General features: G+C 53.6%; 1 protein-coding gene across 11 annotated transcripts in view; it reads right to left on the reverse strand.

Annotated features, from left to right (window-relative positions):
- Positions 1–399: 399 nt before the first annotated feature.
- ZNF618 (zinc finger protein 618) overlaps positions 400–24,265 on the reverse strand; it is a 184,111-nt gene continuing 160,245 nt past the window's right edge. For 4 of the 11 annotated variants that reach the window (XM_066256432.1, XM_066256435.1, XM_066256428.1 and 1 more), the window contains 5 exons: positions 22,339–22,422; positions 20,231–20,275; positions 18,318–18,395; positions 8,501–8,602; positions 400–7,849 (listed from right to left, as the gene is read on the reverse strand). In XM_066256432.1, the coding sequence (XP_066112529.1) occupies positions 6,333–7,849; positions 8,501–8,602; positions 18,318–18,395; positions 20,231–20,275; positions 22,339–22,422 (1,826 nt within the window). In that variant the 3' untranslated portion in view covers positions 400–6,332. The remainder of the gene's footprint in view (positions 7,850–8,500; positions 8,603–18,317; positions 18,396–20,230; positions 20,276–22,338; positions 22,423–24,265) is intronic. The other 7 variants (XM_066256438.1, XM_066256436.1, XM_066256429.1 and 4 more) reach the window with 3 other exon arrangements.

The following is a 24,265-nucleotide window of genomic DNA, read 5'->3' on the forward strand; positions in this document are numbered from 1 at the left end:
TAGGGATGGACTCCAGCTGTCACCCCCGGGTGCCCTGCCTCTGGTCCATCTCGACTCACCAGGAGATGCTCCTAACTGGATGACACGGTCCAACCTCACACCCCAAAAATAACACCAAACACGGCCATCTTCCTAAAGGTTGTTTTATTGTAAAACCATAAATACAACATTGACATGAAATCATTTAAGCAACTGATCCTTTCTAACCATTAAAAGGATGTCTTTCAGCCTTGGCATCAACCAACCGGGAAATAACATTGCAAGAATTCACGGGGTCGGAGGGGTTCTGAGCTCTGGGCTGGGGCTTTGGGCGACTTAAGGAACCAAGCGGAACCTTCCTCCTCTCCTTGGGAAATGTCCCGCTCTTGGACAAGAACAGACTGCTGAAAAACGGCAACATTTAAACAGCTCAGTTTTAAATTTTATTACTTGGTAAAAATCTTTTCTTTTTCTGTTCCTTTCCTCCATTTGACATCAGTAAAAGTTTGAAACATCACGAACTTGATTTGGCTATAAATGGAGAAACGGGACCAAAACAAAGGGAAACGGAATAATAATAATAATAAAAAAACAACACCCAAAGGACAAACAGAAAACCCTTAAATAAACCCTCAAGTTGGGTCTCGGGGGCTTACACATCACACAAGAACCATCAACTCAACCCCCATGCAATGTGAGTCCTTACAGAGCCGTCGGATCCACACCGACACAGGAGACCGCAAACAACGTCTTTTGTTAAGTAACACAGCAAAGCTGACACTAGGTAACTTTTTTTTTTTTTTAAATACAGTACATGGTACACAGGGTCCCAAGATGGCCCTGCCTAACCCCCTTGTGGAGACTGGAGCCAAGCACTGGCTGTTTATAAAAATATTGTGTTGCTACAAAAGTATAAATTAATGCTACCGGTATTAAGAAATATTAAACACATAAAACTTATAAGGATTAAGAAAAATATTCATTAATACCTGTAGAAAACTCTGGCCTAAAAAAGATATTTTTTTTGTGTTTGTTTTTTTTTGTAAATTTTTTTTTGTATTTTTTTTTTTTAAGATGACTTGTGTTTCTTGCACTCGAAGAGAGACACAGATGTGCCTATGGTATTGCCTAGAACGTCGTTACTACTGAGAAAGGGTGGGGTGCACACACGTGGTTACTGAGTGGGCGCGGGAGGGGGGGCCCCGAGGCTTTCTCAAGATTTACCTGATGTGAGAGAATCACCACCGTGAAGTTGTGGGGAAAAGAATAAGGTAGGCTCGGAAGAGAACAGAAAATAATTTATACTTTTTAAAATATATCTCTGCTTCAGGCAGTTGTACAAAAAAAAACGGTTTCCTGATGCTTGGGGTCTGAATGGCCCTGGACATGTGGCCTGGTGGGTTTGAGCCTTCGGCCCCACGGGTCCCCTTGTCTCCTGGCTGGTGAGTCCCAGCCCCGTGCCAGTCCATGAGCTTGCTCACTGCTTGGGGCCTCAGCCGCCCCAGCTGGGCGGGCCGGAGGGCCCCTGACAGGGACTGGCTGGCACCCGGGTTGTGGGAGGAGACCCTCCTTCCGACAGGCCTCAGAACCCAAGGTCTCCGCCAGCTTGGACTTCAGGGAGCGCCACAGGGACCCCAGGCCCCTGAGGTTGCAGTCAAGGATGGGCTGTGCCCCCGTAAGGAACTTTGGTTTGAAGAGTCAAGGTGCCCAGTGGGATGCCAGGATAGGCTAAGACCCTTATGGGTCCCGATACTGACTCCCAACTGCAAACCTAGCAGATCCTTGTCAGTATAGGAGTTGAATCTTTAAAGCAACGCCATGGTGGCGGCGGCGGGGGGCATGGATATCCAAACAGATCTTCACCCTCATCCAGGTGGGAGCAGGTGCCTCTGCGCACAGAAACCACAGGGCCCCTGGAAGGCAGGCCTCTACCGACTCCGATCCTCAAACCCAAATGAGAGCCAAAGAAAAACAACAAAATCCTCCAGGAAACTCTGAAAGGGCATACTGAAAGGAAAACACAAGAGGAAAAAACCACTGTGTCATTGGTTCACCATAACTGGCCTAGCAAACATTAGCCACAGTGAAGAGAGGGGCAGGCCCCACTCCGATGCTCCCACTGGCCCAGGTGGATACAGGGCTGGGTCCGGGCAGGCCGGGCCGACAGGACCCCGCCCCCATCTACTGGCTCCAGGGGACAGCCTGAGCCTCACTTGGCCTCTTGGTTCTGTCTAGAGCAGCGCCTGTCTAGAAGCCCTCCTTCAGGCACATCCCAGGGACACAGGTGTTGACCTGTTCCCAAACCAAGGGCATAGCTACGAACTCACTTCAGCTCAAAGGGGCAGGAGGCTGCCCACTGTGCCCTGTGTGCTTTCTCTTCCTGTCTCTGCAAGCACATCCATCATGGTGACAATATCCAGGTGCTATCCCCTTTGGGCCATTTCTCACGGGACCTCCCTTCTCCATCCGCTCCCCAGCTGCACTCCAAACCCTTCTTGTTTATCAGCGGAGCCCAGAGAGTGCGGGTTGTATCACTGACATCGTCCAGGTGCCCGATCTCCAAAGAATCCAGTCCAAGCCCAGGAGGAGGCAGATGGCCTCCCGCAAGCACAGGGGACTCCTGGAGGCAGAAGTTCGGCTTCACAGTGGAAAACGGGCCTTGCAGAGTTTTTCCTCCGGTGTTTCTTGCAAGTGCAGGAGAGGAGCAAACTGACAGAACTGGCAGCCTACGAACCTGGTGTGAGTCAAGTCCTTCCTAGAATCCTGGAGACCCATGACGTCTTGATGCGCCAGCATACCCTTTTCCCAGCCCAGGGCCACTCTGATCGCCCAGCATGAGGTTGTCAGGTAGGCTGGGCGCAGGTGACCCCTCCACTTTGTTTCCTGGTTTCTAACTGCCACCTGGAGGGAGGCCTGGCTGGCTGGCCTAGGCACGGTGCTGAGGCAGGAGCACCCACTCACGACTGGGGTGGCACCGCTGCTCTTGGAGCTGAGACCCCTCGGCTGCTCCAGATCTGAGGGGCCACCCATGAGGTACGGTCCTTGGCTTGGGCTTTGGCGGTGAAACTAGGTGACCTCAGATGAGAGGCCGATCTCCCTGCTGGGTCTCCTCTTGCGTCCGTGCCTGGCACAACAAAGACCAGTTCTGCCCTGGGAATCACATGGCTTGAGAGGAGTTGTGCCCAAGTCAGCAGGTGACACCTTGAGCTGCCCAGAACACAACAGAAACGGTTCCTGGCCTGCCAGCTGCCAAGGCCCTGTGGTAGAAAGTCCTACAGCAGTCACAGGGGCAGGAAGCAGAAGACAAAATCCATCTGTAGGTCAGTGCTAGGCTGAGTGCCTAGAGAGAATGTGGAACAGCCTACCTCAATCCTTTGGCTGAACTAGAATCTGAACAAGGTGGATATTGCTGTAAATCGGGGCCAGTGGCTGGACCTGTGAGATCTTTGGGTTGTTAAGCTGTTGGTTGCAGCAGAATTTGCACTATGGGAACTGCCTGCATGAGAAAGCACTCAAGGGGGCACCTTGGTACAGTCTTTCCCATTGGCGACACCAGTTTCTGGGGAACCAGAGATTTGCAAGAGAGAAATGGTACCTGCCGCCATGTTACCACATCTGGTAGAGGCAGCCCCAGGAGACAGACACCCGGTGGGATTCACATCAAGCATTTCTAAGGACTGAACTAAGGTGGGATGGAAGAACGGAACAGGTCACACATGACTAGACACCTAGGATTCAGTGAGATGCACTCGAATTTTCATTCTGGAGGGCAGACATCCCGTGTTCCACAGACTCTAAATGCACACTTGGATTTAGTCTCTGATGGCTTTACAAGAAAACGAAACTCCTAGTTCCTAACTAACTGCCCCCGCAGTGGGGCAACACCAACACAGCTCTGCTCGAAGTCGAGGAAGGACGGGCTCCGAGCCGTTTCCGCCGACCGCACGAAGCAAGCAGCTCTGATCCTCCTGGTGTGGTTAAAGTGCCAGGCTGTGGACCCTTTCCCAGCAGCAAAGCAGAGCCGGAGGAACCTTCAGTTGTAGCCATCGGTCACTCCTCAGCAACCCCGCAGCCACCTTCCAGAATGCTCCCAAAGGTCCGATCGACGTCTGCTGATAGACTCTAGGAAGTGACATTCGGTGCCTGTCCATGGAGAACGGAGGCTCTTCGGATGGCGTGACCCCAGCTGGTCATGTTGTGGAGGAAACACCTAGAACTTCCCCGGGAGAGGAAATGGCAGGGCGGTTGCTGAGACCATGGCTTGCTGGAGAGCGTGGAGACGGCCCACTTTAATGCATTTCAGTGTGTCCAAGACTTGGGAGGGTTAGTTCTCATGAGGCGAAGTGAGCAGGCCTGACCCCCCAGGGACAGTGTTTGTATACCAACTTTACTTCCCCATCTGCCTCGGGCCCGGGGCAGAGGGCTGTTGTACAGTGCTTTTTGTAGTCGAGGTATCTCGCAGTTGAGTAATGCTTTATTACTAGGCAGGGCTGGCGTGGATTTCGTCAACCCCCAGGATGGCCCAAGGGGCCTTTGTGCATGGCCCCCCACGATGATGGTCTTCCTCAGCCTGAAGCCCCCGGTGTAACCATCTTTATGTCACAACCAAGGGCACTAGAGGGCACCAGCACTTGATTCACGAAGAGGTGGGGTCGGGGGTTGATCACTGATCCTGACGGAGCCCCCTCCTGTGAGGGGAGAGGTCCACCCTCAGCACGTAGACTGAGTGTGTAGAAACTAAACTGCTCGGGGAGAGGAAAGCCTGAAGACATCTTTCACAGCTTCGAGTTAAATGTGGCCCTAATGCCATTCCACCCTCAAGACATCAATTGTTTGGCCCACAAGGCACCATGCTCAACTATTGTCCTGGAAGGAGGGCTGAGGCTCACATGGGGACCCCAGGGACTCCAGGGCTGCAGGCAATGAAACCATCGGAACCCTTGGGGTCCTGGGAAGGGAGGGGAGGCGGTGGATCTGAGGTGTGACGAACATGAACATGGATCAACTCAGGAGTCCCTGCTGAGCTGGAAGTGTCAGTGACGTGGTGAGTAGTGTAACGCACTCCGGGTATATAAATCAGACATTCGCAGTACCAGACACAGCGAGCCAGGAGGGCGGGTCCTCCTTACAGTCAGGAGAACTCCTAAGCCACACGCTTCCCTATGGCTTCCACCAAACCCTACTTCTGTGAAACCTGTGACTCCAACCCCACTCCTGCTCTCCAAACAGCACAGACAAGTTCAGGGTCTTCGCTGTTCAAATACACGAAGACTGGACTACAGAGAAGACTGCTGACACCTTAGGAGAGTGAGTACACCACTGAGATGAGCTAGTTTACAGTGTGACTTAGGAACAGTAAGGGCCATTAAAAAAAACAAACCAACCTTGAAAACATAAATTATAGACATTCAGTGCCTCCTAGCAGAGTCTAAATCAAATTAGAACCCTCCCCCCAAAAAAAGGGTAAAAATTGCTAAAATGTTAGGGAAAAAAAAACTAAGGAGTGGAGACAGTATCTATACTTCTCTGAAAAATGTCTTTTTTTTTTCTCTTATATTAAAAAGCCGAAAATCAGCTTTCTATTCTTAAAGTCTCCTTTCCTGACTTGGGGAGATATATAGGTGTGTTTCTAAGGCGGCTGCCGGGGACCCCCGAGGGCGTCTTCATGGCAGCAGCTCAATGCCCTGAAGGTGAACGAGAACAAAGTCCAGTGCAGAAACTGTCCATCTGATGCAGTTTGGAGAATCCATAGCAGGGCAGCCGGAGAGGGGTGGGGCCGGGCGGGTCAGGGTCAGGAGGGCTCGGGGGCAGGGCACGAAGAGAAATCGGGGACCACGGGGCGAAGGACAGAGAACGTCAAGTCACTTCAGATCTCAGCTGCCTGAACACTTTGCAACATCAGCGTTCTACCAACCTGCACACCTGAACACGGAGTCTGTAAAAGCCCCTCACTGAGAAACGGAGGTGAAGCGTTTTCCCTCTTCCCCAAACACTCAGCTTTCCTGACACACCCAGTCTAATGCACACGTGCCCACAAGCAGGCGCGTGTACATGCACCAGGGTAGTATGTGTGTGCACGCGTGTGCGAAGCTTCTGCGGCCACGCAGGTGAGCCGAGAGCCGCACACTCGCACCCACGGCATGCGTGCTCGGACACGTCCACACGGGGGCGGGAGCACACACACATGCACACACACACTGGGAAAAAAGCACTTAAGTTTCCAGGGGGCATTTATAATGAGGTCCACAGTGTTTAGAACTTAAAAATTCCTTTTCTTTGTTTGCGACAGTGTTTATTTTTTTTTCCCTACCATTCTCTTCTCTTTTTCTTTCCTTTTGTTTGGAAGCCAAGTCTTAAAGCATGTTAGATTTCAGAAACATGAGTTTGTTCGTATCTTCTGGGCTGAGCAGCCGCCTCCTTTTGATTAGAAGGGCCTGCTCACACATATTTACACACCCACTCCTGGCGCCCACGGCCGGGACCGCGAGGAGCCAGAAGGCGAGCCTGGCGAGTTTCGTGTGCTTTTGGGTGACGCACGACCAGTACTGGAAGAGGTCAGGGGTGGCCTGGAAGAGAGGCTCCTGCAGGTAATCGTACACTTCGTTCTTCCCCAGCCGATCGTCCTCCTGAGCTGCGGGGTTCTCACCGGCGGCGGAGCGGGCCTTCTTGGCGGTGGGCTCGAAGTCGGCCTCCTCGGCCCAGGACTCCTTCACCTCGTTGATGAGCTCGCACACCTTGCCAATGATCTCCTCGTGCTGATAGGGCGGGACCGGCCGCAGCTTCTGCTGTGGGTCCAGGATCATGGCCACCTTGTGCGCCGGGTGCACCTTGAAGTTCTCCTTGAGGGCTTCCAGGAAGAGGTGGCACAGCTTGCTGACGGTGCCTGCGTCATTGGCCTTGGCCGTGAACAGCTTCTCCAGCCTGACGTAGGTGGGCAGCACCAGCTGCAGGGTGGGCTGGCTCTCGTTGCTCAGCTCGATGACCGCCTGCTTCACGGGCGTCAGGATGGCCGCCAGGTTGCTGAGCAGGTGCTTGTTGAGGCTCTGGATGAGGCTCATCTTCTTGGCCCGGCTGTAGAACTCACAGATCTGCTCGTAGCGCTCGTGCACCAGCAGCAGCGAGTCCGTGACCGAGTTCCAGCAGGGCGGCGGCGAGGTCTCCTCCAGCGACCCGAAGGTCTCCTTGGCGAGCCCCGTGGAGCCCGCCAGGTCCTCGCACACGTTGAGCAGCTCGATGACCTCGTGCATGCTGCGGGCCTGCAGCGTCCGCTTGCTCAGCACGCTCTGCACCACTGAGTTCAAGGCACAGGCTGAGCAGCGGAGGCACATGCCGGCCTTGGAGAAGGCGGACGCGCTCACCCGGCAGTCCGTCACGTACACTGTCCTGATCTCTGACATCACGAACTCGGACAGCACGTTCTGCACCCAGTGGTGCACCAGGTCGCCGCTGTCATGAATGTCCGCTCCCTTCACGCCCAGCACGTAGCTCTTGATGTGGTTGCCCTCGGCCTGGTAGGCAGTGAGGATGTAGCAGGAGTCAGGGCCGACGCTCTGCGAGTGACAGGTGACGCCAATGCCCAGGCAGGCGTTGCTGCCCAGGGCACACGTCACCTTCACCTTCACCTGGTTGTACATGCGCGGCAGGTGCTTCAGCGCCAGTGTGTTGAAGTTGCCCAGGATCTCGGTCACCGAGAAGGCCCCGTAGCGGGCACCGCTGTCCACCAGCGTCTGGGCCAGTTTCAGGAACTCCTTCCCGCTCACCACGCTCAGCGCCCCCAGGTCGGCGCACATGACCCGCAGCAGCCGTTCCGCGATGTTCTGCCGCTCCTTCTCGGGGATCATACTGTTGGATGTGACACCACCTGTGGTGGCTGGCAGGGGACACAAGGAGAGATGTGATTAAGGCTGTCATTTGAGGCTTCTTGGCCTGGCAAGCAGCCTAGTACTCTAAGAATCTAGTATTAAGAATTATGAACCGACTTCATCTTGCACACAAATTGGTGGTGCTTGCTGTCTTTAACGTGAGTCTCATAAGCATAACATCTTGACTGACTGATCAGTAATGCCTGCCATGGGCACGGGAATAGAACAGTGGTATGTGGGTAACATACTGGCTGCATGTGCCATTTACCTAGACTTCTGAAGCCAACTAGTTGAACTTCTTCCTCAGTATAGCAATGGCCTCTAATAAAGGGATCTCTAGTGAATAAAATACACGAGGCCACAGTATCAGGAGAGAGCAGCCAACAGAAACGGCGAGGGCAGATTCCAGTTCTGATTCTGTCAATAATCTGTGCTCTCTGACCACAAACAGGTCACCTCCTCTCCCAGGTCTCCTTTTACCCATCCCAAACAAGGCCGTAAGTATGAAAGAGCTTCGGGAACTGTCAGGCATGCTCTTCTGTCACCATGGGAGGCACCGGCGGTAGGGACATGAGACAGAGGGGAACAACCAGAGCAGGGGCTGGCGCACGGGGCAGACCTCCACGAGTGCCCTGGGCTCTGGCCTAGCAGAGACCTACCATTGTTGGCACTGTTCCTCTGGGCCTGGGGTTTCCACTTCTCCTCTACAACAGCAGGTGGCGATCGGGACTGGTTGGAGGCGATGTTGTTCTCGTTGTCCGCTGCGGGCATAAAGGGGGACAGTATGTTACCCTAAAGGATAAGAGGCTTGCGGACTAACGAATGAGAATGGGAGTGTGGCGGGTGAAGGCGAACACGGCCTCCGAGACTCAGTCCCCTGGGCCCCTGCTTACACAGCTAGCTTATGTTTGTGAAGCCTCATTTTCACCATTTGGAAAAATGAAGATAATGACAGAGATGTAACATGACAGCTGGGAGGACTAACGAGAGATCATGCAGGGAGAAAGCAGAGCACAGGGCAGTGCCCAGGGTGGCGTAAGTGCCGAGTGACTGGGGCCCACCCCTCACCCACACGCAACCACAGAGTGCCAGCTCTAAAGCGGGGGAGGGGTGCCAGGCACACCCCGGGTGGCCCAAAGCATCTCACACTGTCACTTCTTCCAAGTGTGCTTTTTCGGGTCTTTTCAAGCCTGTTTACTAGAAATCTATTTTAAGAGGCTCGCATTACCCCGATCCAAAACTAGAGAAAAACATTATAAGAAAAGAAACTACAGACCAATAATCTCCCTCATAAACATACATACAAAAATCCTTTAGTAAATATTGGCAAACTAAACACAGTAGTATATAAAAAGAATAACATATCATGACTAAGCGGAGTTTATCCCCAAAACCAAACTGGAGTATAATAATTGAAAACCAAATAGTGTACTGAGTGAAAAAGGAAGAAAAATCATCTCCACAGATACAAATGCACTTTAAAATGTGACAAAACTCAACACCCACTCATGACACAAACCCTCAGCTAACAAGGAAAAGAAGGAAATTTCTACTTGATTAAGGGCATCAAAGAAAACGTAAGTTTACTGACTTGAGAGAAATAAAAATGATAAGCAAATACTATGAACATATTCCAACAAATTAGATAACCCAAATGAAACAAGAAAAATTCTTAGAGAGACATAAATTACTGAGAATGATTCATTCAAGAAACAGAAAATCTGAATACACCTATGAGAACCAAAAGATTGAGAAATCAAAACACTTCTCTTTAAAAAGAAAAAAAGTCCAGATTCAGGTGGCTTCACTGGTCAAGTCTATCATATGTTAAAGGAACTCTTCACAAATTCTTCCCAAAAACAGAAAAGGAGGGAGAGAATGCTTCTTAATTCATCTTATGAAGCAAGTAGTACTCTGATACCAAAATCAAAGAAATTTTAAGAAAAGAAATGACAGCCCACTATACTGTAAGAATACAGAAACAATTATCCTCAATAAAATACAGTAGACCAGCCCTGGCCGGTTGGCTCAGCGGTAGAGCGTCGGCCTAGCGTGCGGAGGACCCGGGTTCGATTCCCGGCCAGGGCACACAGGAGAAGCGCCCATTTGCTTCTCCACCCCTCCGCCGCGCTTTCCTCTCTGTCTCTCTCTTCCCCTCCCGCAGCCAAGGCTCCATTGGAGCAGAGATGGCCCGGGCGCTGGGGATGGCTCTGTGGCCTCTGCCTCAGGCGCTAGAGTGGCTCTGGTCGCAATATGGCGACGCCCAGGATGGGCAGAGCATCGCCCCCTGGGGGGCAGAGCACCGCCCCTGGTGGGCGTGCCGGGTGGATCCCGGTCGGGCGCATGCGGGAGTCTGTCTGACTGTCTCTCCCTGTTTCCAGCTTCAGAAAAATGAAAAAAAAAAAAAAAATACAGTAGACCAGGCCTGGGCCAGGTGGCTCAGTGGACAGAGCATTGACCTGCCATATGGACATCCCAGGTTCGATTTCCAGCCAGGGCACACAGGAGAAGCGACTATCTTTCTGCTTCTTCCCACCCTCCCTCCTCCCCTTCTCTCCCCTTTCCCCTCCTGCAGCCAGTGGCTTTATTGGTTTGAGAGCTGGCTGTGGGAGCTGAGGATAGCTTGGTTGGTTCAAGAACATTAGTCTCAGGTGTTAAAATTAGTGCAGTTGATTGGAGCATTGGTCCAAGAGCGAGGCTGCCAGGTGGATCTGGGGTTGGGTGCATGTGGGAGTTTGTCGCACTATCTCCCTTCCTCTCACTTAAAAAAAAAAAAGTATAGTAGACCAAATCCAGATCCCACCAAGACCAAGTGGGATTTATTCCAGGAATACAAGGTTGGTTCAACATACAAAAACCTATGTAATATATGTACTGTATTAATACAGAACAAAGAACAAAAGCCACACGATCATCTCAACAGATGCAGAAAAAGCATCTGACAAAACCCTTTCATGATTAAACACTTAACAAAGTAGAATTCAAAGGGACCTTTTTCAACCTGATAAAGGCCATCTATGAAAAACCCACTGTTAATACCACACTTAATGGTTAAACATTGAAAGTTTTTCCCCTAAAATCAGAAACAAGAAAAAATACACACTCTCATCTTTTCTATTCAATATGTATTAGAGGTTCTAGCCAGGACAGTTAGGCAAAAAGAAAAAAGGACTCTAGATTGTAACAGAAGAGGATAAGTAAAATTATCTCTATTTGCAGATAATAAAATGTATATGTAAAAAATCCTGTGCAAGACACACACACACACAAAACTATTAGAATAGATGAGTTCAGCAAGGTTGTAAACAAAAGAAAGAAAAAAAATCAAATGTAATTCTCTACACTAGCAAATGAACACTCCTCCAAAAAAAATTAAATCAGGAAAATAAATATAATATTGTTCCAAAGAATAAAATATGTGGGAATAAATTTACAAAAGAAGTACAAGGTTTGTACATGAAAACAATGTTGTTGGAAAAACTCAAAGAAGACAAATAAAAAAGACACTCCATGACCATGAATTAGAAGACTTAATGTTACAATGGCAATATCCCCAAACTGATCTACATTCAACAAGACCCCTAGGAAAATCTGTGCTTACTTTTTTTTTTTTTTTTGTATTTTTCTGAAGCTGGAAACGGGGATAGACAGTCAGACAGACTCCCGTATGCGCCCGACCGGGATCCACCGGGCACATCCACCAGGGGGCGATGCTCTGCCCACCAGGGGGCGTCGCTCTTTTGCGACCAGAGCCACTCTAGCGTCTGGGGCAGAGGCCAAGGAGCCATCCCCAGCGCCCGGGCCATCTTTGCTCCAATGGAGCCTCAGCTGCGGGAGGGGAAGAGAGAGACAGAGAGGAAGGAGAGGGGGAGGGGTGGAGAAGCAGATGGGCGCTTCTCCTGTGTGCCCTGGCCGGGAATTGAACCCGGGACTTCTGCACGCCAGGCCGACGCTCTACCACTGAGCCAACCGGCCAGGGCTGTGCTTACTTTTTTACAGATATTGATAAGCTGATCCAAAAGTGCATGTGGAATGGCAAGAGATACAGATTAGCCAAAGCACTCTCGACAAAGAAGACAGCTGGAGGGCTCACATTTCCTGACTTCCAAAGGACTACCAAGCTCCAGTAACCGAGACAGTGCGGTACCGGCGGCACAAGGACCAACCTGTGGCGGCACAGCGGCAACGGAACAGAAGTCAGAGTCCCGAAATGACCCTCACGTGTGTGGGCCATTGATTTTTGACAAGGGTGCCAAGACAGCTGAATGGGGAAAGAATAGGCTTTTCAAAACTGGTGCCAAGACAACTGTACATCCATGTGAAAAAGAATGAAATTGGGCCCCGACCTCACACCACATATAAAAATCAATTCAAAATGGAATACAGACAAAAATGTCAGAGCTAAAACAATAAAGCTCTAAGAGGAAATACAAGTGTTCATGACCTGGGGTTAGGCAATGGTTCCTCAGACTCGACACCAAGAGCACACACAACGAAAGAAAAAAAATAATACACAGACTTCATCAGAATTAAAAAGCTTCACGCTTCAAAGGACAGCACCAAGAGAGCGAAAAGGCAACCCAAAGAAATGGGGGAAAATACTTGCAATCATACAGCTATAGAGGTCTTATATATAGACTATATCAAGAACACTCACAATTCAATAATAAAGAAAAAAACCCCAATTAAATTAAAAAATGGGCAAAGGATCCAAACAGACAGTTCTCCAAGGAAGCTATTCAAATGATCAGCCCATGAAAAGATGTTCCACATCATCAGTCACCAGGAATATACAAACCCAAAGTGCAACGAGATACCACTGCACACACCGAGGATGGCTATAATAAAAATATCAGGTACCAAGTTATCAAGGATGCAGAGAAATCAGCCCCCTCAGACACTGTTGGTGGGAAAGTAAAAACGGTACAGCCACTTTAGGGAACGGTCTGGCAATGAATTCCTCAAATGGTGGAACATAGTTACCACTCCACCCCGCATTTCCGTTCCTAGGTACACACCCACAGAGTTAAAACCATCGGTCCACACAAACAAGGACTTGTACTTGAATGTTCGCAGTAGCAGGTTTATTCACAGTAGCCCCAAACTGGAGACAACCTAAAAATGTCCATCAATTGGTGAACGGCTAAACAAACTGTGGTCTATGCCAGCAACGGTTTAGAACTACTCCGAAATTAAAAGGGGGACTTCCCAGAACACGGAACATGAATGAATCTCAAAAAGGTGCTAAGTGAAAGAAGTCAGGCACAAAAGACTAAACTGCATACAATTCCATGTACACGGCTCACAAAAATTAGGGGATATTTTATCACTTCATATTCATTTTGAAATAATTTATATCCCCTAAATATAAAATTCTGGCAAAAGCCAGGCTATAGCAAAAGGAAGCAGACAGTGGCTGCCTGGGCTGGGGGGCAGGGAGGGTGGGCTGCAGGGCAGCAGGGACCGCTTTGGGGTTGACGGTAATGGGATACATTCTGACTGTGACGGCAGTTAAATGACTATATGCATGCGTCAAGACATCAAACTGTACTCTTAAAATTGGTGAACTTCATTTCTATAAATTACATCTCAATAAATCGGATTTTAAAATGACAGAAATGAAACCCATTATGAAAGTAACAGTGGGCCCTGGCTAGTTTGCTCAGTGGACAGAGCATTAGCCTTGCGTGCAGATGTCCCGGGTTTGATCCTTGGTCAGGGCAGACATGAGAAGCGACCATCTGCTTCTCGTCCCCTCCTTCTTCCCCTTCTCTCTTTCTTTCCCTCTCACAGCCAGTGGCTTCACTGATCTGAGTGTTGGCCTCAGGCACTGAGGATAGCTCAGTTGATTCAAGCATCAGCCCTAGATCGGGGCTGCCGGGTGGATTCCGGTCAGGGTGCATATAGGAGTCTGACTCACTATTTCCCCTCCTCTCATTTAAAAAAAACTCTAAAAAACAAAACCAGTAGTTAGTTTAGAGTAGATTATGGCTGGCTCTTCATTTCCTAAATTTTCTCCATTTTTCCAATTTCTTTAAATAGCTCTTACATTTAAAAAGGGGAAGCACACATTTTGAAATGGAAACCAGATACAAAGATTCGAAAACACTGGGTTTGAACCCAAGTCTGCCATGGCCGTGGGTGTAACCATGAGTTAGTCCCTTCTGCTCTCTGGGCCTGTTTCCCTTTCTCCCTCCAAAATGCTGGGGCTGGGCAAGCTGCAGGGTGATTTCTCCATTCTCTGTCTGCAGGACTTGGAATCAAAATTACTCAACTCAGGGCCCTGGCCGGTTGGCTCAGTAGTAGAGTGCTGGCCCGGCGTGTGGAAGTCCTGAGTTCAATTCCCAGTCAGGGCACACAGGAGAAGTGCTCATCTGTTTCTCCACCTTTCCCTGTCTCCTTTCTCTCTCTCTCTCTTCTCCTCCTGCAGCCAAGGCTCCATGGAGCAAAGCTGGCCCAGGCGCTGAGGATGGCTCTGTGGCCTCTGCCTCAGGTGTTAGAATGGCTCTGGTTGCAATGGATCAACACCCCAAAAGAGCAGAGCATCGCCCCCTGGTGGGCATGCCGGGTGGATCCTGGTCGGGCGCATGCGGGCGCCTGTCTGATGCCACCCCCCCGCCCCCCCGCTTCTCACTTCAGAAAAATACAAAAAAAATTTTACTCAACTCAGCATTAGATCACAATGTCCGGTATTGGTTGAATAAAAAAATGATTTTGCCTCTCCGTATCTCAGATACCGCTATTGTATGGGTGAGGTCGTCGGTCAATGCTCTATAAAGAGGCTTGATTTATTAGCCTGGACTGGAGGTAATGTTTACTCAGCGTGGCTATCACTATGTGCCACTGATACACACGAGTCTGGAAAGGGCCGGATGCAAAGCTGGAAGGGAGGCTGTCTCTCGGGGAGGGCCCCACGCAGGAAGGTGAGAGTGCTTGTTTCTGGCAGGGGAGGGAAAAAGAGGCGCCTGCTACTGTTGGGTTTTGTCTTCGAGTGCGCCACAGTCCTGAGTACTTCACGCATCACCCCGGGGCCCTCACTCAGCCAGTGGAGGGCGCTGGTCAGCCCACTTTACAGGGGAGAAGACCAAGGCCCAGACAGGTGAGGTGTGTTGAAAGAGATTAGAAATGAGGTGTGGCTATTCTAAAATCCTAAAACTGCCAATGCCAACCTGTCTGTTGTCTGGAAGTCCCTACGCCCCTTAGCAGAACCTGGGAGAGGCCCCGTGCCTCTCCTGGCTGGGGTCCTCCCCAGAGTACTTCTAAGAGACTGGGAGGAGATGAGCTCTGAGGGGACTTTGCCTCCGCTATCCCTCCACCTCAATGATCAGTTTATCCAGCTGGAGGGTGGCTGTTGAGAGGGTCGGGCCCTGGCCTCACACTGTGACTGCGTAGCCTTGGGCAAGTTATTTAGCCATTTGTGCCTCCATTTTCCTTATCTGTGCAGTGGAGCTAATGAGGACATTTAACTCAGAGAGCAGTTCTGAGGGCTAAGTGAGCCAATATGTGTAAAACTCTTAGAATAAGAAGTCTTGGCACCAAGGAACAGCTCAAATCACATTAGTAGCTGTGCCACTCTGGACGAGCGATTCCGTTCTCGGAGCCTCGGTTTCCTCATCTGTATAATGAGATAATGTCAGCTAGCCAATAGGCTCGTTCAGATCTGATGAAATAACCACCCCGGGCACATACGAATCGCTCACTAGACGTTAGCTGTCTTTCATATCACTACCGCTCCAAAGGGCTCCTGAACTGTTACCAGAGGCAAGGCAGGCTTTCCCACAGCACAGAAAGGAAGTTTATTAGCGGGAATTACCCTGTGCCATTCAGCAGCCTCTTAATGAGATTGGTGTTATTCGAGGCTGATCCCCCTTATCAGCAGCGCTGCGAACTGCGCAGATCATGACGTTTAATTTCTCTCTATGGAGTCAATCCTTTAATCCCGACTCAGCCCGGCTGGGACTCAGCCTGGCTTTGCGCTGGATTGCCTCCTGCATTCTCTGCTAGCACTGGACCAGAACAAAGCAGCCCAAAGCTTTTCTCGAAAAACAAGTCGAGGTGCTTGGGGGGGGGGGGAGGTGGGGCCACCACAAGGTACAGCCTTGATTTGCATTTTAATGGCCTCTGCCCAATTGCCTGAGGGACAGTGAAGCACAGGCACCCAGACTGTCCCCTAATTAGCCCCAGCTTCCAGAAGCCCGCAGAGGAGCAGGTGGAGGGCTGGGGCTTCAGAGGAGGCGGAGAGGGGGATCTGGCTTGTTGGGAGAGTCCCTGAGCAGCCTTCCAAATACTGTCACTATTTCTCGGAAGGTCAACTCTAAATGCCCGAGCTGGCATTCAAGGCCTCCCCTGGTGCAAGATGGCTGAGGGCAAAGGCAAGTGGGAGGTGGGAGGCATGAAGACGACCCCTAGGCGTGAGGAGGGCAGCTGAGATTGACGGCAGGTTTGCGTGCCCTCACGTCAGAAACGGAGACGCTGAGAGGGGGACAGAGCTCCTCCCAGGTCACAGGTGGAGGCACACCAGAGCGTGGAGGCACACCAGAGCGTGGAACTCCCGTCCTGGCTGCCAACCCAGCTCCATCCTGGTTTCAGCAAGTCCCACAGAAATAAACCATAGGCTCCCCAACAGCATGTGTATTAGTGCCCCATGTACTGCGGTACCCAATAAAGATATGCTGAATGAATGGATGGGTGGACGGATGAACGGATGGATGAACAGATGAATAAAGAGAGGCTACACTAACAAAACAGTACCTAGCCTAAAAGAGAGCCTAGTCCTGTACTACTCTGTGCTAAGCAGGCCAGACCTGGAAGACTATACAAAATATTTGTAAACCTAAGAGAGATACAAGCAATAATGATAAAACCAGCAGAAATAACAGCAGCTACCGTGACTGAGTCACTGTTATGTGGCCCACATCATTCCCAGGGCAGAGGGTAACTCTGAGGGCGGGGCGCCAGGAACAGCTAGCTGCCTCCCCCAGGTGCCTGCTGCCGGTCCCTGGGCGGTGTTCCCTGGGCGGTGTTCCCTGGGCGGTGTTCCCTGGGCGGTGTTCCCTGGGCCGTTCCCTGGGCGGTGTTCCCTGGGCTGTTCCCTGGGCGGTGTTCCCTGGGCTGTTCCCTGAGTGGTGTTCCCTGGGCGGTGTTCCCTGGGCTGTTCCCTGAGCGGTGTTCCCTGGGCTGTTCCCTGGGCTGTTCCCTGGGCGGTGTTCCCTGGGCTGTTCCCTGGGCTGTGTTCCCTGGGCTGTTCCCTGGGCAGTGTTCCCTGGGCCGTTCCCTGGGCGGTGTTCCCTGGGCTGTTCCCTGGGCGGTGTTCCCTGGGCTGTTCCCTGGGCCGTTGCCTGGGCTGTTCCCTGGGCGGTGTTCCCTGGGCTGTTCCCTGGGCTGTTCCCTGGGCGGTGTTCCCTGGGCTGTTCCCTGGGCTGTTCCCTGGGCGGTGTTCCCTGGGCGGTGTTCCCTGGGCTGTTCCCTGGGCGGTGTTCCCTGGGTGGTGTTCCCTGCCCCTGGAGTTTCAGCATCTGTGGGACGTGTCACTTGTCATCTAAAATGGTAAAGAAGAAAGCGTGCTTCTCTCCCTGTTCACCAGTCATAGAGGGTTCCAAAGACCCGGACAGGACGGAGCGTCACAAACGGAGGAGCCTGGGTCCTGCCATGTGGAAGGCCACCAGCACAGGCCACTGGCATTAGGCTGTGATGTGGCTGAGACGTGTGTATGTTAAACTAGTTGAGAGCCTGGCATTTGTTACAGCGAATAGAGCTTCCCTGACTAAAGTGGAAATTAAGACTAAACATGGAGTGCCACTGTGAGGGCTGGGAGGTCTAGAGCAAGGGAGTTAATGCCAGGAAGATGGCAAAATGGCTGAGAAGAAGGGCGGTGTGGACAGCAGACTACCGGCCTGTAGCTCCAGAGCGTGATTCTCAAAGTATGGTCCCTGGACAGGCAGCAGGGACACAGCCTGAGGATGCTACAGAAACACAAATCCGAGGTCCCACGGCCCCAGCCCAGACCTCCAGAGTCCAACACGTGGAATCCAGCCCTCGGGGCGGGCACAGAAATGTGCTTCAACCAGCCCTCCCGGTGGCAGCCACCTCTGCTCCGACCCGGGGCGCAGGCCCCGGCCGCCTGGGCTGAGGGCACCCGTTCACGTCTCCTGCCTCCACTCACCCTCATCTCAAACCATATTCAACGGCCACCTTCATGCCTCTTTCCTGGTCAGCTCCTAGCTGGCCTTCCGGCCGGGCAGGCACAGGAGCCACAGCCTTCCCGAAGCCCTCTTCGGCCCTGTGCTCCCCATGTCCCCAACCTGCTGTCCCCTCAGAGCACAGACCCACCCTGATGTGTTATAACGGACAGACCAGGGCTCCCGGAGTGGAGGCCCCATGTCCTGTGACCACTCCTGGAAAGACGGGCGTTCCCTGGGGGTGGCAGGGCAGTGCACCCCACCCCCTCCCCATCCCCGTGGGCGGCGGCTCTCTCACCCGCGTGGGACTGCATGTGCTCCAGCAGGTTGTTGTAGAACTGGAACTGGATCCCACAGGCGCCGCACGTGTAGGGTTCTGCGGGGAGAGAGGAAGAGGCCGCGTCAGGGGAAGAACCACCCCGGATGGACGCTTCCTGCTGGGCAGCGGGCAGGTTTCAACCTGGGCACCCAAACACACGCTGGGGCTGAGCCCAGCCTGAGCGGCCCCTGTCACTGGCTAGTGCGGGGGAGGCCCGGCGGGGGAAGGATCGGGAGAGGAAGACGTGCAGATACACAGACCACCTAATGCAGTCGGGCAGCCATTTATTGAGTGCTTACTGTGTGCCAGGCACTGTTCTGGGCACTGGGGATGGGCTGGAGGGGGGCCCAGGGGCCCTCCCAGGCAGAAGCCATGTCTGATCGGCTCCACGGCCCAGCTGTCTGCCTGTGGAAGTGTACGGACAGCACTGTTCACTGAGGGAACGGACGAATGAATGTACAAACAAGCCAAAAACAAGGCACCGGACAAAGAGGAAAGGGAGGGAAGAAGAAACAGGAGAACAGGGTAAGAGGCAGAGAAAGCCACGGAGAAGCAAGCAGCAGCAGGGCAAGACGTGGAAGAGGAGGGGGCAGGGAAAGGAGGAGGAGGGCGGCAGGGACGGGAGGGGGGAGGAGGGCGGCAGGGATGGGGGGAAGAGGGCGGCAGGGATGGGGGGAGGAGGGCGGCAGGGGAGGGGGGAGGAGGGCGGCAGGGTAAGGGGGGAAGAGGGCGGCAGGGATGGGGGGGAGGAGGGCGGCAGGGTAAGAGGGAGGAGGGCGGCAGGGGAGGGGGAGGAGGGCGGCAGGGATGGGGGGAAGAGGGCGGCAGGGATGGGGGGAGGAGGGCGGCAGGGTAAGGGGGAGGAGGGCGGCAGGGTAAGGGGGAGGAGGGCGGCAGGGGAGGGGGAGGAGGGCGGCAGGGTAAGGGGGAGGAGGGCGGCAGGGGAGGGGGAGGAGGGCGGCAGGGTAAGGGGGAGGAGGGCGGCAGGGGAGGGGGAGGAGGGCGGCAGGGATGGGGGGAAGAGGGCGGCAGGGATGGGGGGAGGAGGGCGGCAGGGATGGGTGGAGGAGGGCGGCAGGGTAAGGGGGAGGAGGGCGGCAGGGTAAGGGGGAGGAGGGCGGCAGGGGAGGGGGAGGAGGGCGGCAGGGTAAGGGGGAGGAGGGCGGCAGGGGAGGGGGAGGAGGGCGGCAGGGTAAGGGGGAGGAGGGCGGCAGGGGAGGGGGAGGAGGGCGGCAGGGGAAGGGGAGAAGGGCGGCAGGGGAAGGGAGGAGGAGGGCGACAAGGGAGGGGGAGGAGGGCGGCAGGGGAGGGGGAGGAGGGAGGCAGGGGAAGGGGGAGGAGGGAGGCAGGGGAGGGGGGAGGAGGGCAGCAGGGGAGGGGGAGGAGGGTGGCAGGGACGGGGGGGGGGGAGGAGGGCGGCAGGGTAGGGGGGAGGAGAGCATATAGGAACGGGAGCAGGGTGCCACTGGGCCTTTATATTCCACCTGTTCCCAATACCTGGTCAGTGCCCAGCAGAGGCGAGCGAGCAAGGAGAGAGAAGGGGTGTAGAGACAGGAGGAAAGGCTGAAGCAAGGAGGAGGATGGCTGACACGGGGCTTGGAGAAAGTGTCCTGAGGCTGGGCCGTGAGCAGGAATGGGGAGGTCCGTGTTCCTGCCAGGCCTAGGCCTGGGGGGCAGAGGCAGGCTACCGCCCTCTGGGCTCTCTGAACCGGATCAGAAGTCCTCCACCCGCCTGGGGCTGGGCCCTCCTCCTGCTCCACTAGAGGCCCTGTCTGCCTGGGAGGGTGGCCCAAGGTCAGGTGCTCCGGGGAGGCCCTGAGAGCGTGCGGCCACTGAGTTCGTTCCCTGTCCTGGCTCGCCCTCTCCAGCCCCCCAAAGGGACCAACACTTACTCTGTAGGAGAGGGAAAGTATTGGAAATCAGGGGACTTGCAGTTTCTGCAAAAGAGAAACAGTTTAGCTAGGTCTCTTCCAGTTCTGGTGCTCTGAGATAACTCATTATTTCCGTTCTTAGTAAGCAGTGAGCCAGTCGTGGCCGTGGGTGGGGGGGAATCTGAGCCAGGCTCACCCTCTGGGCTGGGGCTGGGGCACTGGGCAGGGAGAGCTCAGCCAGCACTATCACTCTAGAACACGCTCGACTCCCAAAAAGGGAGCCCACAGCATCTAAGGAGCACTGTCCACTTCAGGACAGGAAGCTGCTTCCAGGTCCTGGCAGCGCATGAAAGCCTTTGGCACCAAACACCAGAGCAGCCACAGCGAGGGCTGTGCTTTTGAGGGCTTCTGCCTGCTGGCACTTTGCCCACGCTTCCTTGCGATGTCAGGTGAGCCTCAGACACAGGAATTGGCAGCGTAGGGCCAGATGGTCGAGGCCGCAATCCTGGCTCCACCACTTACAAGCTAGGGACCTGGGGCAACAGCCCACCTCTCCTGAGCCTCAGTATTCTCATCCAAAGAGTCAAGAGAACACTGACCCGACCCTCCTCCTGGGGCTGTGGTATCACGGAAGACAGGTGAGACACACAGAGCTCTGAACACACGCCGGGCACATCGTAAGCGCTCAATAAACGGTGACTGCCCTCTACACCGTCAGTCCCCAATTCTGAGTATCAGCTCTGGGGGAAGGGGAGGCAGGGGGTGCAGCCCGGAGGGCTGAGAGCCAAGGCTCCCAGGAGACCGCGGTTCTGGTCCCGACTCGGCTGCTCCTGTGTGGCCCTGGGCAAAACTGCATCACTTTTAGGCCCACCTCTTGGAGATGCTGCTCGATGACATTTTTCAAAAGGGCTGAAGCAGCCTGTAAGAGTCAGTACTCTCTCTACAGTTTAAGGGATCGTGTCAACACTGTCGGGGCGACGAGAGCACACCTCACTCCCTTGCTCAGGGCACTGACCAAATCACTTGGCTTACGTGAAAAGTCCCACCATGGCAGTGGGTACGCCATCTACGCTGGACACTGGCTGAGTGCTCGCCAACACGGGGGCACGTGTGCTATTCCCACCTCCCAGGGCAGTAGATGTTAAAAGGCTGGCCCCTGGTCACCAGCTCACAGGTGGGAGAGCTGAGGCTCGGACCTCGGCTGGAGACAGAAGCTGGAGCTCCGATTCCTACGCAGAAGCCTCCACATTCAAATCTGTGCTCCCAACTGTTTCATAAAGCCCCTGACTGATGTTCACGCTGTGTCCATCATCTGTCTACACCCAAGCAGTGCCCAGGATATGCTGGACACAACCTGAAACCTAACAGCACGAATGAAACTTCGACTGGTGCCTTATTTTAGTACAAACCAGTGTCAGAATTCTTTTCCCTTTCTGCCCTGGCTGACACTGTGCAGACCGCCCTGCTATGCCTTTCTCAAACAGAGGCTGCTGGTGACCACGCATGGCCCTGCCAGGCTGACCCAGAACTATCTGGGGAGAGAGGCCTCTGGCAGCCCTCTTCTAAGGCACTCTGGGTCCTGTCAGGGTGCTGGGGAAGTCAGCCACCAGGGGGCGCCAAAACACTACCAGGAACCTCAGGCAAACCTTGGGCTGGTGGGGACTGGAAGGGAACCACAGGATTGTGCCTGGTCCAATGCAGGGTCAGAACTCAGGGCCTCTGGCTATTAGGCCACAGCTCCCCCTACTGTAAGCGTTTCACCTCTCCTGGAAAGGAAATGGCTATGATATTTACCCTAAAAACATAGGGCGATGGCACTTTTAGGCCTAGCCGTCTGGGGCCACGAGAGTAGATGTTGCAGGCTACGGGGAGGGGGCGTTCCTCTCTCCACAGGGAGGAGACAAGAAAGGGTCCTAGTTCCTGAGGTGCCTCTGAAGCCCCGAGAGAGGTCCCGGAAAGAAAAGGCCCCTGTGCTTCCGCCCAGGCCCAGCCTCCTAATTCCCAGCCTCCTCCCGCCATCCTGCATCACAGAGACCGCAGGCCACACGGCGCCTGCTGCCGCCACCGCGGGTGGGAACAGATGGAGATGGCAGCCGTGGCACAGAACACCTGTCACGGGGCACACTCACCGCTGGAGTTTTGGGAACTGCTATTCGTCTCTTCAAAGTGGTTTTGTGCTTTGCTTTCTACTCTCCGACTGAAAGCACTTTCTGCTGGGTGGGGACAGGAGAGAGCGAGAGAAAAACGGGTGACTGATCAGCACTGGGTCCAAAGATGGGGGCATGCAGAGGTGGTTTAGAGGCCGGGGTACCTGGAAACCGGCCAGCCTCTGGGCTGGGGAGGGCCCAGGGCTTTATGTCGGGGGGATCAGCACAGAGAGCAGCTCCAGGATCCCAAACCAGAAGCCCCGGTTCCTCAAGCTCACCAGAGTTGCCTGATACCTTGTCACGCCCCCAGGAGACCCTTCCTGACCGTGCCCAGAGCGGGTGGAGGTCCAGGCATGGGAGAGGGTATGTGGGTGACCCTGTCTAGGAGCACACAGGGGAGATCTTGCCAAGCGAGCAGATGGCAAATGGGTCTGGGTCTCCTGGCCCCCGGGGAGCCACGTTTGTGACACTGAGTAATTTGGACCTGCCCCACTGGTCCCTATGCCAGATCCCGTTGTCTCAGGCCCCACGGAGGAGCAGGGAGGACGACAGACTGTCTCCAGGTGGTGGTTGTGGCAGAGCAGGCGGGCCAGACAGCTGGTTCCAGCTCCGCATGGTCTGAGCTTAGCCAGGAGGCACCCCGGAAAGAAGGCATGCCAGGCAGAACCCCACATCCCAGGAGGCCGAAGACCAGGTGAGGTCTGGTGAGTTCACCCGAGGGGAGGGGCTAACTCCTATTACAGGTGGCAATTTCCTGAGTGGCTCACCCTCTCCCAGGCACTGTCTGGAAACCTCGGAGGGTAGAGATAGCGTCCAATCAGTGGGAAAACACCAACTAGTGTCCACCCCCCAGCCCCCCTGCAGAAGGTACTGAGACAGAGTATCTAAGCTAGAAGGTGGCTTGGCTTTTCCAAGAAGCTCTTGGCGCAATGGGGATGCTGGATGCCCCAAGAAATAGAGACTTCTGGAGATAAGTCACTACGAGCTGAGCAGCCAAAGCAGCCCCTTTCTTAAGAAAAACAACTTGCACAAGAATATCAAAGGCTCTGAGAAGTCCAACATAAAAGAGACCCGTTTTGCTTTATTTAACCCTGCCTTCCCAAACGAATCTGGCCACCAAAGCCTATTTTTTAACTACCAGGTTCCTTAATATCCCTCAAAAAAAAAAAAAAAAAAAAAAAGGTGATTTCTAGAACTCATTTTGGGAAATGCCACTGTCACCCAGCCCACCCAGGCCAGAAGGGCAAGTGCCCAGACCGTGGGGGCCGGGGTTCTGAACGGTCACTGGGGGGATGGAAACGGAAGCCCGAGGCGATTCCTACAGTTCCTGCTCAATGCTCTGTCCCCCGACCCCAACGTCTCCTGATGCAGCCTCCTTTTTGCAGAGGCTGTCCCCAAAATCACAAGGATGACCCTCTCTTCAAAACTCCTATAGAATGCCTGGGCGGAGAGCTACATATCTGCCCCCTTCAAGAGGTTGTCTTTCAGTTGTCAAATAAAGCCCCTCAATTCCTTGCCTAGGTGTGTGTGCTCATTTACTGAGCACCTACTACATGCCAGGCACTGATCCAGACACCTTACACCCATGGTATCTCTTCATCCTCCCAATAGCTCTATGAGGTCCACGCTGTCCTTTCCACTTTACGGGTGAAAATAAACAGAGGAAAGCGAAGCTGTCAGGTTGCCGGAGCGGAACGTGCTCCCTCTAAGACGGGAGAATGAGGAGACCTTGTTCTTGAGGCACAACGCTTCTTTTTATTACAAGTGCTTCCCTTTCTCCATCTCCTCCCTGGGCACGCAGGGGGTGCCGACCGCTCTGCGGAGGGTTTCCGTGCAGCCTAACCAACTTACTGGTGGAACTTAGGATAACCGGGGTTATGTTTCCAATTATTCCGTTCCTAATGGAAAC

Source organism: Saccopteryx bilineata, chromosome 2, assembly GCF_036850765.1.
Source record: "Saccopteryx bilineata isolate mSacBil1 chromosome 2, mSacBil1_pri_phased_curated, whole genome shotgun sequence".
NCBI classification, from domain to species: domain Eukaryota; kingdom Metazoa; phylum Chordata; class Mammalia; order Chiroptera; family Emballonuridae; genus Saccopteryx; species Saccopteryx bilineata.